This window comes from Cricetulus griseus, chromosome 7 (assembly GCF_003668045.3).
Source record: "Cricetulus griseus strain 17A/GY chromosome 7, alternate assembly CriGri-PICRH-1.0, whole genome shotgun sequence".
NCBI classification, from domain to species: domain Eukaryota; kingdom Metazoa; phylum Chordata; class Mammalia; order Rodentia; family Cricetidae; genus Cricetulus; species Cricetulus griseus.
In genome coordinates, this window is record NC_048600.1 from 4,960,426 (window position 1) to 4,977,173 (window position 16,748).

The following is a 16,748-nucleotide window of genomic DNA, read 5'->3' on the forward strand; positions in this document are numbered from 1 at the left end:
CTAATTGTCTCCAGAAAAAAAAAAAAATGTTATACTTTATCAAACCCGGATACCAGAAAATCTAGTTGCAAGAGAATTATCAGTTTATGTGCTACTGTTATGAGCCCTTTCACATTAAACCTTAAGGATACACTTGGTGATCTTTTCTGTCTTCATCTCAACCCAAGATCCAAATAGCAAATACACGCCTTATAATTATATTAATGGGGGAAAGTCCCCCAAAGCTAGAGATATGATTTGATTATACTTATATAAGAAATATGTACAATAAAAACCAAGACCAACTGAAGAGGCAATAGTGATTCTGTTAATACAATGGGATTATACTTTTGTATCCTTTTTTATTGTTTCATTACCAACTATATCATTTTTACAAAAAAATGAGGTGTAAAACTCAAGAAAACTGTACTATGTATTGAAACACACACTTTCTCACTTATGGACATGGAAAACGCACTCATTATATAACATTGAATTCAGACTTTAATTTCCAAGAAATAAACTCCACAAAGCTTTTGTGAAGAAATTTAAGGGCTGTCAAAATACATGTCTGTATTGTATTCCACAACACATTATATAAGACACCGAATAATATAACATATAAAACTACACCTATCTATTGTACACCATCATCATCATATTTAAGTACTGTTTAAAAGTCTATGGTATTGATAAGTGAATCTAATATCACTTTAAAGTTTTCACCTAAAAGAGTATCAAAAGTTATTTGTTTGTTTGTTTGTTTTACATGTTCTTTTCTTGTCTCCAGATGAAAATAAGTGAGCAATTAAAGGCATCTTAATTTTATGGTTCACTGATCACATATTCAAAAACACCTACAGAATGAATCTGAGGTATGGAAGTTTTACATACAACATATACCTGGAATCAGATTGTTTAAACAACACCTTGACTTTTGCATTTGCTACAGAAGCAATTACCACGACCTAAATTCAAACATTACAAGTGAAGATATTCCAACACAAAGACTTGAATAATTTTGTTTAGATTGTCAATGGTTGACTCGTCCAGATTTTCTTCATTGTCGTCCATGGTATGCCAGACTTCAGGGAAAGGAGAAGCTATCAAATGAAGGACCGGAACACCTGATGCAAGAGAAGCAACTTGTAAGTTAGTACACATTTCCAGGGGTCAACTAGAAAGTGATATTGGTGAGCAAAGAAAGCTCCATATCGTATAAGATACTTGATAATTCATTGTCTCATATGCATATCTTTGTGTCTTGAAGTATGAGTACTTCAAGGATTGTCAAACAAATGTCAGTAAATGTAGTAAGGGATGCTAAGGCACCTATTGTCTGTGAGAGCTTGTTCTAGGAGTGAAATGGCAAGACCTTGCTGATGTGGAGTTTATATCCTAGTGGAGAAACAAGCAGGCACATACAAGATGCAATCATAGGCAGTACTAATGTGTTTCAACAATAACTAGATGGGCTATGGGGATAATGATGGAGGGTGAGCAAGGGGACTGAACCAGGAGCTATATAAGTCCAGGGAAGGCCCTCACTAGAAGCTAACATTTAAATAGAGGCACAAACCCAAGAGAAAACAAGCCAGGCAAAGATGAGTACTGTGGGCAACAATATTCCCAAGTTCGAAGATCATGAGTCGCCCTGAGCAGGGAACAGCAAGCCGGCCAATGTGGCCGAATCACAGAAAAAAGTTGAGAAAAGAAGTAGGAGATGATCTTGAAACAGAATCAGAAAATGGAAGCGACTTTTAGGCCACAGTAAAGATTTTCCATCTTACTCTACAAAACAGAAAACCACTGGAGCTTTAAAACAGTATTGGCATAATTTGATTTACAATTTTAAAAGATTATTCTATTTTATGTGCAAAAAATGAGATGTAACAATAAAATTCAGAGGCCAGTGAGGAGGCAATTTAAGAGTTACTGAGTTAACTTAGGTTTTCACATCTGGACACAGGTTATCTTTCTTATCAACCAGGGCACATCAAAGTTGCAAGAAGAGCAAGAATATATCTTAACTTTATGAACAGCAAGGCAGGATGTCAGTGGGCTCTGGGATTTCCTAAACATATTATAGGTATGGAGAAACAAAGATGTCATCAAGAATTTAGGAGATCTTTCACGAGAAAAAAGAATCAGTGAGTAAATGACATAATGGCTGAATAAATGGCTGATTTATTATATTTAGTGACTCACTACTTCTAGATTGTTTCAAATCAGGGAAAACAGTAATTATCGTGTAAGTTCAGTGCTGTATACAAAGCTCAACTTAGATATTGTCCTAAAGATTAAACACACAGGTGTTTAAGAACTGGAACTCAGAGAAAGGGAGGAGTTAACGACAGCTCTCAGCACTCTGACTTGAGCAACTGGATAAATGTGCATCATTTAATGAAAAGGGCAAGTCTAGGGAAGAAATACTCCATGCCACTTATCCTTCCATGTCAATGAACAATGACAGGCTCTATCATTTCATCTGACAATTCAAAAAAGAGCAGGCTGCTAAAGGGAGGGTCTTTTGTTTCATTTTATTTTGCCTGCATTTACTTTCTTTTATTTTTCATACAATATATTTTGATCATATTCTTTCCCTTTCCCCAGCATTATCAAGATCTTCCCCACCTCTCTACTCTCCAAATTTCATGTTCTTTCCCTCTCTCTCTAAAAAACAATCAAAACGAACAAACAAAAAGGCAAAGAATATCAAAGCAAAATACACACACACACACACACACACACACACACACACACACACACACACACACACACACACAAAATGGAGTCCATGTTATGTTAACCAATAGGACCTGCCCTGAAGTGCAGTTAATATACTCACTGTCACTCTATTGGAAAAATTATTTCCCTTTCCCAGTGGATATAAATTGCGAATCATTTCTTGGTTATGGATGGGACTGTGTGTCCAATTACTTGGTAAGTGGATATTAAACTATTACAAGCTGCATCTGAATAGTACCTGGCATCAATACAGACCAGGTAAGGGTGTGTCTAGATGTATCCTTATCATTGGTTTAATTATCTAATGTCTATCTTGTAGATATATAACCAGAAGACACATGTTGGCCAAAAATTTTTCACAGCAAAATATGTTTTAATATTCTTTTAAAGATAAGTTCTCATTCAAATTAATTTTAATGACTATTCTAGATCTTTTAAAATACTTACATTGGTCAAAACATTAATATATAAATTTAATTTGATCAACCTTAAGGGATCATGAGATTAGTGATTCAATGTGTACCAATATTATTAATATTTAAATTTCTTCTCAAATATATGCAGTAATTGGGGACCTAGAAATCTTCACCATTAAAGAAAAGATACCTAATGATACCCGGGAGCCAAGTAAGGTTTGGGGGAATAGGGAGGTTCTTTTTTCATTGAGCAATGGTAACTGCAGAGACACATAACTGATTAAGATGGGGAGAATAAATGTCTGTTGAATGTTAAGCCATAAATTAAACATCTATATCATCTAAGGCTCAGTGAGCATCAAGGATGAGGGGTGAAAAGGATGGAGGAAACAGGGAGTGTGGGGAGAATGGTGTGAAAGGCAAGCATGGCATGGCCACGGGCACTCTTGAACTCACAACATCGGAATCTGTACAAGATCTTCATAAGATTGGGACCACAACATCATGTCATAGAGGATTGAATATCTCATGAGATCTCACCCCTCTCTGAGGACTTATATATGCTTATAATGGTTGCTGGGAGGAGGAAAAGACACATCAGTGGTGCAGGTCCTGATGAGATGCCTGTAAATAACCCTTCATCTCTTCTCCTGTAAGCAACCCTAATAAAAACCACTGGGTCATTTAAAAATACATGAAAGGGGAAGGGAATGACAAGACAGGGAGGGGACAAAAGAGGCAAAGGGAAACTAATATGATCAAACTACATTGTATACATATATGAAAATGTCATAATGAAACACACTATGTACAACTAACATAATAATCAAAATGAAAGGTAAAAAAAGAACATATAAATGATACTGTTTTAAAATTTCAAAATGCACATAAAACATAATAAATATAGTAGGCATTTATGCACAATGATACACAGTTACCTTTTCTTAAAAATGGAATATGATCATCCTGGATAATATTTCCGTAACCAAAATTCTGGAAATACCTCCTCTCCAAAGAATGATCCTTGAGCAAACCCAATTCATAGAGTTCTTGTTCTGCAGACAACAATCAGACAGTAGGTGAACATCTAGTTTTATCTGATCAAGATTCAGAGTCCATCCTTATTTAGGGAGCTTGATATCAGCAAACATAGCCACATCTATGACAATAAGTGCCTAGGCTTCACCTGTGTAAACTATAGAGGAGATTAGAGGCAAAGAGTCAAACATGACTCTGGCTTTTCTGGTGAAACCCTCTTTAAAGGTAGAAGCTCAACAAAACAATGGAAAGATTGAGAAGGAGAAAATAAGAGTCAAAGGTGTTGGGAAAACTCAAGTGCAGATATAAATAGGCCCAAACGGTGCATGGGGAATGCCTACAGAGGGATGTTGGGCTTAAAAGTGGAATATTCAAACAGAGTAGAATGAAATATATCAACTGGCCACTCTGGGTGAAAGACTCCTACTGTGGCCTATATCAGTGATTCCCAAGATGTAGTTCCTGATCAGTGGCCTCAAGCACCACCTGGTAATGACTTCGAGGTGCAAATTATCTGGTACAACCTCAGATTTAATGAATCAGAAATTCTGGGGTATGTAACCTATGCCTTAGCATGCACTCAGGGGATTCTGATCTACACTAAAGTTTGAGAACCCATCGATCTTGTTATCTGGTAACATATAGCTTGTGTTATACATAGCCCATGTGACGTTTGTTACAAGATGATAAGAGATCAAGTGATTATGAAACAAGAAAAAAGAACTCCCTAGGATAGCTGTTCGTTTTGTGATTGTTAAATTACAAGGATAAAACTGTACCAACCAGTAAGTAAGCCTGTATAGTGGGATTTTAAGAACATTGAGAAGTCCCAACTACCAACAAACATAATATTCCTATTTATCTATATTTATGTTTCCTTAAACATAGGGTACAATTGAAGACATAGTTAATAATGTAAAAACCATGAAGAAGAATAGCACAATAGATTTTAATCTCAATTACAATAATCACAATTTATTGATATGTGCATTTTGGAAAAGGAAATAAGGGAGTCCTTGAAAATAAGACAAAGGAAGAAAATAGGTGACAAAAAGAGATGGAAAATTGAATTAAATTCAAGAGTATCTCTTGGCATCATTTCTAAGACTCTATAAATGTAGTGTTTTGATGTTTGCATTTCAAAATAGAATTCCATGCAGGAAAATACTGGGCCTCTTGACAAATTAGGAATAATAAACTAATTGGTAGGGTAAAACAAAAGCCAGCCAAGTATGTTAATATTTGAAAAGCACACTTAATCATAAATTTGAATTTTAAAGCTTATCAGTAGGAAGAAACAAAAATTTGCTCTTTAGTAACTGTGGTGCTTACCAATTGCTTGGAGTCTATTAAACCATCTTGTAGTCCTAGGGAAGAAATTGGGAAATGTTGGGTTTGCAGCTCCAATTAAATCTAGTAAGACCAACAAATCCTAAGGGAGAAAAACATCACTTAAATGCATTTTAATACTTGAGAATCACACAGAGAACTTATATAAATGGACAAAGGGTTTAGTAACAGTATTTGCTAACCATTTTAGAGAACCTTTTAGATCTTGTTTATGCAACACCGATGAATGGTGATGTATTATACACCAAATGAGCGTAACCAAGGATAGATTAGAAATGCAGATTTGATGCATATTTCACGAATTGAAAAAGAATACATTTGCTTTGTTTTCAGACAGTTCAAACATGCCTGATTTTCTATGCCATTGTAATTAGGCATTTTAACTTTAATCTGTAATGATAGGGGTGAATGTGGATGGGAGCTATGACTCATTCAGCATGCAAGAAAAATTCCTCTAAAGCATGTATACATCATGCTGCTGGATTGCCATTTCCTTGTGTAGTAAGCAAGGCTTCTCAGTCCAGCTGCTCTGTAACATCTCCTGATTACATAACCTTCCATATTAAACCAACATTCCTTAGCTTATTTCAGTCATAAAGCATCAGCAGCCTTGAGGACTCCCTGAAGACCACATCCAAAATTAATAACGTGTGGGTATACCTAGAGTGAAATTTGCCATATATTGAATAAATGTTTTCAGAATTCATGATTCCAAAGACATAGTATACACAAATGATATATACATACACACATATATAATTGATACACATATTCATTCATTTGGAAAAATGCTTGTTTGAAATAGGAACATATTCATGAGATTGGATAAGTCTCTGTCTGAGAAATAAATGGTCCTTCCATCACTGTGGGTCACATATCTGGACTGGTAAATAATTACTAATTATCTATGTCTCTCCTCCTTTTCTGGACCCATTTGAGCCACTCAGGAATAAATGAATGAGTGAAGTACTGACTGCATGTTTTTGGCCAGTGGCAAGGTGTCAATGTACCTGAGAAAGTCATGCTCATATGAGGAGTTCTGGGGAAACTCATAGATGACACTGATTGTTCATTTGATTTGTAGGGTGAAGGCCAGAAACATGAGAAACAACGGGATGCATGCAGGCAGAGTGGAGGGTTAGAGAAAGTGACAAGAATAACGTGGGCAACACTGGGAGGAAGGAAGTTCCAAGCGTAGCACAACATTCTAAGCTGGGGTTGATGAGGTCTTAGTGACAAAATGAAGATCACCTATGCGAAGAGAGTCATAGGAGAGTATTAATGGCCAGGGCACAGAATTAGGAAGAATGGAGGTTGGATGCTGTGCCTACTACTTAGTAATAGCAGCAGGATTTTAAGCCATCCTTAAGTGTCTCTACCCTCACATCAAAAATACCAAATCAACATACCACATCAAACTGAACATTCACACTGCAGTCACTATACTGCTTTATCACATGGGAAATTTCTCACTCTGTCCTCTTTGCTCCATTCCCTGAGGTCCCCGTCCTCCTCTGACAGAGAGAGGCTTTCTCTCTCCATACCACACAGTATTTGGGGCAGGGAGTGCTCTTGTATTGAATCTAACGGCTCTTTAATCTGATTTTCACATCATCTTAATTAAGCTCAGCCAAACAGAGCTTCTAACGCAGAATCATTCTTTTTAGCTCTGGGATTCCTCAAAAATCTAGTGCTTGCCAAGGAATGTTCTACAATAAACAGTGCTCTGAGGATTTCGTGGCACTTTTAGGTCTTGGTCCTCACAGCCTTCTCTCTGGAGACAGAGACTGAGCTACAGAGCCGAAGTAACTCAAACTAACCATGCCATCCAGTTGGTTGGTGCCTCTCGAGCCAGGAGGGTGTGAGGTTGATGCCATCTTCTGGGCTAAGTGCCGAGATCCATACAGAGAGTCTCGAGGGGACCAGTGAAGAAAAGCCTCTTCTCCATCAAAGAAAATTAGCCGAAGTGAGAGATCTGGCTTGGAACCAGAGACATCCTGGTTAAAAAAAAAAAAAAGTACAATTTGAAAAATAAAAAAAAAAACAAAACTCTAACTCTGACCAATCACAGACTCCGAAACTATATTAAAAAGCACTTAATGAGGATATATTGACCTGGGATTGTCTTCAGAGATATCTATGAACACTATAGCTTCAAGATGGATTCATGGGGGGGGGGAGCAAAAATGCTACAGTTAATTAAAAACTCACATTCTTTCCTAGTAAGTGCGCAAAAAGATGTTCCATGAAATAAAGATGTCCAAACAAGTGAAGATAAGCCAAAAGTTACATCACACCACTTCAGCTCCAAACATTATCACACCATGCAAATCCCACTCCTTCTAAAAGTAAATGTCTTACATTTGGTCTTACTCCCTATCGAATAGTTAGACTGTGGGGCTGCTGTAATGAACAGAGGCATGCCACAGAATCCCTTCAGGTGGATGTGTTGTCCCAACTGCAGCCTCTCTTGGGCTGCACTTCCTGGGAGTGTACGGTATCCCATGACTACCTTATTCAGCCACCGGGGCCTCTCTATAGAGCCACCACCTCCACACCTCCCCAGAGGTTGGCTGAGGCTGCTGTAAAACCTGCACTGCAGCACCATTGCTCACCCTTCTCCCTGCCATTCAGGGCCACTCCCCACTGGCTGACCTGAATGCTTCTCAGATGATGTTCCACCTCAGAATGCTCTTCCTTGGTACCCAACCTAAACCTCACTGAAGTCTGAAATGTGTTGCTGAATTTTAGTTCAAGAGTTTGCCCTAGGAATGATGTAGGGACACAAAATAATTGCAGTAGTCTTCAGAGCCTGTAATTTGGTGAGTTAGGAGAGATAAAACACAGGCATAGTCATGGTATGTAAAATGCCTAGGGGCTCATTCGTCCTCTGAAGACTGGGAGAAATGAGAGATGGAGTCCTTGGGCTATCGAGAAAGGCTTTGTGAGAGACAGTATTTGAGCAAACTGAAAAGGTTTACATTTTTTTATCGTCTGGCCATGACTCTCCTGTACAGATCAGTCCTTTTGGTATCGTTAAATCTCACCAGAACCCCCAAGCCCACTCACTCTTACCTCTTCACAGCCACAAATAGGGTCCTATACAGACCCAATTTATTCCATGTTTGGCCAAATTCCTGGCAATCATTCCAGTCCTTCCCTTAGACACCCTGTCATTCCTTTGCCTCTCCATAGTCACATTTTCATGAAATAATAATAATAATAACATGGAATACCATTCTCTACCCATTCTGTAATTAGTCTCAAGATGTTGAACCTGGCCAGAACAAAAACAAACAAAACCATTTGCTAGATTAAAATCTGTGACCAGAAGTCAGGCAGGTGGCTCTGTGAGGTCAAAATCAGCCTGGTCTACAAATCAAGTTCCAGAACAGTTAGGGATGTTACATAGTGAAATCCTGTCTTAGGGGGGGAAATCCATGACCAGAAATTTTGATACAGCCTTTTGTAAGTCATATGTATTTTCTGGGTCCATTCACTCTCACACAATATTTCACACTCTTCCATTCCCTAACCTACAGTTCCTCACTTCCAAGTGATGGCCTTGATTTCTTCTTGCCAGTCTCAGTAGATACCAATCTCTCTACATATGCACTAAATTCCATCTCCTCTTATGTGCTAGATGGCATTACTGTAGCAAACACTATTTCTCCTACATCAAGTTGTCTGTCTTTGCTGGGTATTACTATGGGCTTATTATCTCCACTGTTGACCTTTCGCCCTATTTGTAGAAAAACTTGCTGGGAGAATTCCATATTTGCACTGTGTCAGAGTCTTATTCTTGAATTCCACTTTTTTTCTGTAATGTTGGGGATTGAACTAAAGATTCCATGCATGCAAGGCAAGTGCTCTACCAACTATGTCCCCAAGGCTTTCTAGGAGTCCTGTCCTTAAGTCTATCACTGCAGGCTTCCTATACTCCATCTACTGAAACTAATCTTGTCAAGAATTCTTCATCATTCTTGACTTACTGACTGAATCCAACATAACTGTTGCTCCATCCTGGGTAAAATTCTTCCATTTTCCTCCTAGGATAGCAGCCTCTCCCTCACTCAGTCAGGAGGTGGGATTGAGTGTGTGTGTAGAGAGACTGATGTCTAATGAGACTGGCAAGAGGAAATCAAGGCCACTCCTTGGGAGTGAGGATGGGTAAGGAACTGTAAGTTAGGGAAAAAGAAGTGTGAAATACTCAGTCTGAGGGTGAATGGACTCAGACAATACAGATTCCTTCATGTCTCTTCTCTCTTAAACATCAAAGAGCACTGGGACTTGCTCCCTGGTTCCCTTCTCATTTCTACTAGTATCTATCCCTTTGATACCTATTCTGAATTGTGTGTGTGTGTGTGTGTGTGTGTGTGTGAGTGTGTGTGTGTGTATGTGTGTGTGTGTGCTCTCATGTCTCATCTCCAGATGGCAAATTAACACCTCCACACAGATGTTTACTAGACACTTTTCACACGTGTGCACATGTATGTATATATATATATATATATATATATATATATATTACATTTTCAAACATCTCGTATACTTTTGATCCCCATCAGTCAAGCTGACATATTTTGTACAGATGCACACTTCTCAGAGCCTTCTCTACTTGTTCCGGCCTGAGCTGACCGCTCACTTCCTCCCATCACCTTTCAACACCATCCTGGGGCCTCTCTCTTCTTCACCAGTACCTACAACCCCAGGATTTCATCTTCTGTGGTTTCCTGGTTGTGTTCCCCTTAATTTTGCTGGAACAAATTTCGATAACACTTCTAAAATGAAACAGTGCATAAGAGTGAAAATCACTGATATTTTAAACATGTAAAAAAGTTTTTGTCCTGTAATTTCATGTGGCAAATGATTTTCTTTTATTTTAAGTCATAACACCATTGTTTTCTAGCTCCCAAGATTCCTATTGAGAAGTCATTCTTGCTACTTTTTATATGACCTGAAATGATCCCACAATCAAGTTCATCATCATTTCATTTTTTCCTTCTTTCTAGAAAAAAATATTTCATATACTTCAGAATCCTATTTTCCTAGTGCCTTTTTTGAAAATAGTATTTTTTAATTTTAAATTTCCAAAAGCTCTTTGCTATGATATGATTATTCTGTTATTGAATACTGTTTCCTTCCATGAATATAAATTCTCTCATCTTTAAGGATTTTTAAGTAGTGTCAAGCTATCTTCTGCCCCCTTGCAATATTCTATTTCCTCCAACTTCATGTTTCAATTTGCATAATTAGTTTTCCTTGCTTTCTTCCACAGTGGAAACCATTCGACAATATCTGGCTACACCTGGTGTTCATTTGTATTGAAGAACACGGTACTAAATTGTTCACTGAAGACATAAATTGGTTGGCTGTACTGCAGTCACTTCAGAGCAATCTGGTGTCTATTCAATGTTCTCATTTAAGATTGCCAAATGTGCCCCCTTGGCATTCTTTTATGTGGCATCTGCATACTCTAAAGAAAGATCCTCCAGTCCTCTGTCTGCTGCTGGCCTTCTGGTGTTAGGAATAGAAGAAAACGCCTGAAGACCTCACTGTTCAGCATGGTATTCACCTATCTCCTTGATCTCTCTGGGGAAGATAAGCACATACCCACCTCACATCCCTACTGTCTCATTGTCCCAGACAAATCAATAAAGATGTCCACAGCCAAGGGACATGGATGTGTCACTGGCTACAGTGGGAGGTCACAGCAAAGGTCTAGGATGACAAAATGTGATTGCTGTCCTTTTACTGCAGATGCATGTGAAGGGCTGCAGAGAGCTGGAACAATAATCCATCTACTATCCAGACCACCTCCCACCACCCCTTTCCCAATTCATGACAACTAAAGAACATACACCCCGAAAATTAAGTTAAAATCAGCTGTGAATAAATCTGATACAGTTTGCATTCGAAATTTGCCCATTCTAAAAATTGCTCACATCACCACTTACCTCCAATAGAATAGGTAATTCAGAAAAGGCATACATTGACTCAGATAATTTTCTGAGGATCCCCATTCAGCAATCCAGTCCCTTCTATTTCTTTTCTTTTTGCTGTTACTGGTTCTATTGTTATAGTCACTATTACTTTTGTCAGACAGGGTCTCACTATGTAGCCCTAGCTCACCTGGAACTTACTATGTAGTCCAGGATGGTCTCCAAGTGATGGCAATCCTCTTACCTCAGCCTCACAAGAGGTGGGATTACAGGACTATACCACAACACTCACCATGGCCCTTTCTGTATCTCATACCAAAAGCTGGTGTGTGCTATGTGGAAAGAAGGAGAAGTGGGTCACTAAGAGGAACATTTGTGCCAAGCAGAACCATGCCTTTAAGTCACTCCTCATTCACTCCATGTCCTTCTGTTAAAAATATAAGTATAAAAAATTAAAATGGCCCGTCTCCTTATGGAGTCCCTCACCCATTGCTAGGGACAGTCACCAGTTCAAAGCAGGGCAAGGCAGAACAAAGGCATTGTAGAAGGCTCAGAAAACAAAACAAAATGTGAAAAGGATATAAAAGGCTATAAACAATTCTTGCTTTCTTCAAGTTCTGCATATCCAGCAAAAACAGAACCAAATATCTCTATTACTTCCATTACAAGATAAACCTTTTATTTCTCTACTCTCATTGTATCAAATGCTGGGCCCTTCATAATGCCCAGGGTAGTGGGAAGAATTTGCTGCCCATGAACAACATTTTGTATTCACTTTGTCATGTTTACTGTTATGAGCAGTATCAGAATAAAACGTCTTCATCTAATGCAGCACTTTCTCCCAATACACCCTTAAGAACACAGAGACTGAAGAAAATCTGAGAGTCCCAGAAGTGTTCTGAGCTTCAGGCATAACAAAAGCTCTGCTATGCTGTGTAAAAGTAAGCCCTGATCCACAGATACAACAAGAGCACATTTCTGTCTTGTGCCTTTCATCTCGGTATGTCTGAATTACCCACATCCTGGAGGTCTTCCACAGCCCTCCCTCAACTCCAGAGCTCCCCTCTCTCCCAGCAGAAGGTTGTGATGTTTCACAGCTGTGTAAACAGGGAGAAACAAGCACAGCTCACTATAAAACATAATCCTCATACTTCAGCCTGTGCCATCCTTCCTTTGGCTTCATTATTTGCAAAGAAACATTGTGCTCAATTGAATATATATTCAAGTCTGAAATTTCAGGTGTCAGTTAATGAGCACACTTTGTGAATTACTTACTGCCCACGGTAGACATCCCAAAGCATGTAATCTTCCAAATACCACTCCTTCCATCTCATAGGTTTTAATAAATTATTTTAAAATTTGCTCCAAAGCTTTGATTTCCAAATGACCTTCCCCTCCAAGGATTCTAGAATTCACAGAGTTGCTGTTGATTTTTTTTAATCCTAGGAGTCAACAAACAGAAAGCAGTTACCTTCAAGGAATGGAGTCTCTTGTCTAGGGCACGAGCCAGTTCCAACATCATTGCGCATGGCACAGCTGAATCAGTGGCTCCCACAAACACTCTGTTGCCCCATTGAGGTAAATATTTGGAGTCATAGTGGCAGGCAAGGACCAAGTGTCGTTTAGCTTCTGGGTTAAGAGTGCTGATGATATTTGAGAAGGACCTGGACCCATAGGGTGTCTGACTCAAGAAGGTGTCCACTTCCACGACCCACTCAGCCTGAAGCCTCTGAATTCGCTGCATGATGTGCTGATCAAAACAAATGATTTTCATTGGTTAGTTGTGTCTCTAATATTGTATGTGATGCCTTCTTTGGTTGCTGTTGGAAACAGTCTCTCACTCTGTAGGCCAGGCTAGACTGAAACTAAGTGCCCAAATGCTGGGATTACTGGCACACATGCTTCGAATGCTTACTGGTAGTAATAACATTACTAATAGTTGTTATTTTAATTAATAGCAATTTCTCATGGAAAAAAAGAGGCCTATCTCCCTCAGTCCTAACCTTTTGCCTACTTATCCATCCTATTCAGTTGTCAATATTTACCAACACTAGCAATCTGATGTAGATCTTTCTACATGCTTCTCCTTGATTGCACAAACCTCACCAGCATACAAGCTCATGTATTTGAAAGAGGGAGGGTGTTCTTTTGTAGGAAAAGTGACATACTTTACATAATATTTTACCCTTGCTTTTTCCACTTAACCATCTATCATGGTCAGGCGACAAATCCAGCTCAGCACTCCTAAAGACTGCTTTTAACATTTGTAAGAAGTCGAGGTAGTCTGAGAAATTAAGCATATCAAATCTATAAGCCTCCACTCTAAGCTCTCAATGGCAGCTCTGTGTGTGTGTGTGTGTGTGTGTGTGTGTGTGTGTGTGTGTGTGTGTGTGTGTGTGTAATGCACAGAATGTGCTCCAAGTCCTACAAATGCTTCATGTGTGTGAACACTAGTGGAAGACACAAGCACCTACCTACTGAGGGTTGTAGAGAAAGTTCCCATAGCAATGGATGGATGAGAATATGGTCAGGCCCTGACTAGAGTAAGAATCAGTAAGCAACTCTGACTCAAGTTTTCCTTCCTTAGCCAACGTAGGTCCAGTCCTGAATCTCTTGTGGCAACTCTGGGCCTTTTGAGCAGCACAATGACCAAGGCAGGAAGCAAGAAGTGAAGAGAGAAATACCATGCCAGGTACTGAAAGAGTCTTCCTTAAGAATCTAAAGTGTTTTGGTATGAGATGAGCTCATTGTTATTTCATTTTGTCTTTTCCCCATCCTTATTTTTCCTTGGCCTCATTTCTCTCTTTATATTTCTTTATTTCCCCCTCTAGTATTGTGTTCATCTCTGTAAGATGCCTTATTAAAACTTTTTTCAATCTCAAACACAAATGAGTCATTATAATAACTGATAATTTGTCCCACAATTAACATCTAGAAAGGAAGGACCTTGAGATGATGAACAAATAACTCAGTATAGCTGGAAACAAATGGGAGGGTTATTTTTCCTCCCAAGAAATACAGGATTTTCTATTCTGGCCACGTCTTGTGTGGCCTATGGCCTGCTGATGTAACATGGCACACAGGCAAAAGGGGCTTTGGACAAACTAGAGCAAGAAGCTTCCAAAGAGAGGGGAACTTAAACAGAAGGGTGAAGGCTCTAACATACACACCATCGATCTTGAAAAAGCCAAATAAAGGCAATCCCTTTGGCCTGTGCAGTTGTTAAGTTAGTCTTTAACCTAAACAGCTCTTGCCATCATTCACCTTCCTTTTCACTACCATTCTACATGTTGTCTTTGTTCAAGTCATAAAAAGAAACATCTAAAGCCTTTCACAACCAGCATTCCTATCCCATTTATTTGGTTATGCCTCACAGTTCCTATACTATGCTTAGTTCACAGTAGTCTATCACAGAGAATAGAAGCTAGTTGTAACAGTAAACATGTTAATGTAATGAGAATATGTAAAAATCACATGATGTAGAAGTTTGACTAGAGAAACGGGAAATCACTGTGCATCTAAGATGAGTTTTTCCAAAAAAAGATGAAAATGAGTTATCCCTAGACTTTGTTTAACTCCTGAACATCTGGTGTCCAGATGACAAACTGTTCCATAAAATGGCTTCTTGACATTGGTAGTAGCCTCGGAAATGAATTGGTATTTTAAAGTATCTGTTAAAGATTATCTGTGCGCATTGTTCAGGAGCCTCACCCAGAACTTCGTTTCCCATCTCAGTTCCCTGCCCTTGGCCGTGACTTCTAACATCTATATGCATGCTAACATCCGAAAAAAATAAAAGTCGGAAAGAGCCCCAGATTGCTGTCCCTAAAGGAACCTTTCTGCATGCAGCATAAATATTTTAGTTATCTTAGTAACAAAGATGAAATAAGGATACCAAGACTCATAGTGTTTTCAGCTTCCAAATTTATTTAGTCTCCAAGTCTGCAACAGAGGTCTCTGAAGGGGCGTTCTCCAAACCACTACTTTTATCACAATATTCCTAAGGTTTAAACATTCGTGTCTCCCTGATTCAAAGAGATTGTCCCTCCAGGAAGGATGAAGGGTGAGGGTTGAATAGACTATTACCTGGCACTCTGATTCTGGATGAGGTAATGGTGAAAGTTGTTCTAGGTTAACATTAGTGAATGGTTCTAGGTCTAATTTAATTAAATTAAAATTCTGATTTTGAGTATCTGAGGAATTGTGACTGATGGGGTTGTCCTCCTGTATATATGTTTCTCTTCTTGGTTAATGAATAAAACACTGTTCGGCCAATGAGGCAGGAAGATAGGCAGTCTAGGAGACAAGGAGAATTCTGGGAAAGGTAGGCAAAGTGAGCTTGCCACACAGAGTCACAATGCTGCTGGAGGACTAACACCATGCCAGGGCATTATTTGGTAAACCACAGCCTCATGACAATACATAGATTGATAGAAATGGGTTAATAGTTAAGACAGAGCTAGCCCTAGTCATCAGCCAATAGTTTCATAATTAATATAGCATCTGTGTGCTTATTTTGGGCTGAAGCAGTTGTGGGACCAGGCTGGTGGGTCAGAAACTTTCTGCAACATGTGACATCATCAGTAGACCAGAATTGTTCTGAGGAAGTAGTCTGCAAAAGTGTGATTGTTGGGGCTCTGACCCTGCCATGGTGGACTTCCAGTTAACAGTTCTCTAGACTATTCCCCACTTAGGCTCTGGGATCCAAGCTGAAGACATTCCACCCAGTGTCCCCCATTGAGGACAGTGCACCAGCAATATGTACACCTTTCACTAAGTTCAGTTTTGACTTCCCACAACTCACTGTGAATCCCTGATTTCTTTGGTTTGTCTCTTTTAGAAAAGGATATTGATTGTCCCTCATGAGAATCTGCCACCCTGTGACTCAATTTACTTTCTGCATCTACACTAGAAATCATTGAAATGCCCCAAATTTAATGCTTTAGATTTACTTGTTTTATAAATGAGTTACATCCTGGATGGACATCTTTTAAATCATAACAATACCTGTGCATGCTGTGTATGCTATATATTCCATAAAAGACAGAGCTCAAGGATGTTCACTATGTTTATGACCTTCCAGAGTCCACAAACAAGGAGCTTGGGCCTCCAGTATACATATGAGTATCTGAGTGTAGGTGGCCTTCTGAACTCACAGGGTGAGAAAATGGGAAAGGTAAAATCACGTGAATATCCTAGACATGGATTGTTTCCTAATGAGGAGTTGAGTATTTTGGTAAATGAAAATTCAAACCCTTTAAGAAAATTCTTGCTG

The 16,748-nt window shown here is 38.9% G+C and overlaps 1 protein-coding gene across 1 annotated transcript in view; it reads right to left on the minus strand.

The window, feature by feature from the left end:
* Positions 1-960: 960 nt before the first annotated feature.
* Qpct (glutaminyl-peptide cyclotransferase) overlaps positions 961-16,748 on the minus strand; it is a 28,583-nt gene continuing 12,795 nt past the window's right edge. Inside the window, exons 3-7 of the mRNA XM_027426042.2 lie at positions 12,945-13,223; positions 7,352-7,528; positions 5,514-5,613; positions 4,082-4,198; positions 961-1,106 (exon numbers count right to left, since the gene is read on the minus strand). Coding sequence (XP_027281843.1) covers positions 961-1,106; positions 4,082-4,198; positions 5,514-5,613; positions 7,352-7,528; positions 12,945-13,223 — 819 coding nt within the window. The remainder of the gene's footprint in view (positions 1,107-4,081; positions 4,199-5,513; positions 5,614-7,351; positions 7,529-12,944; positions 13,224-16,748) is intronic.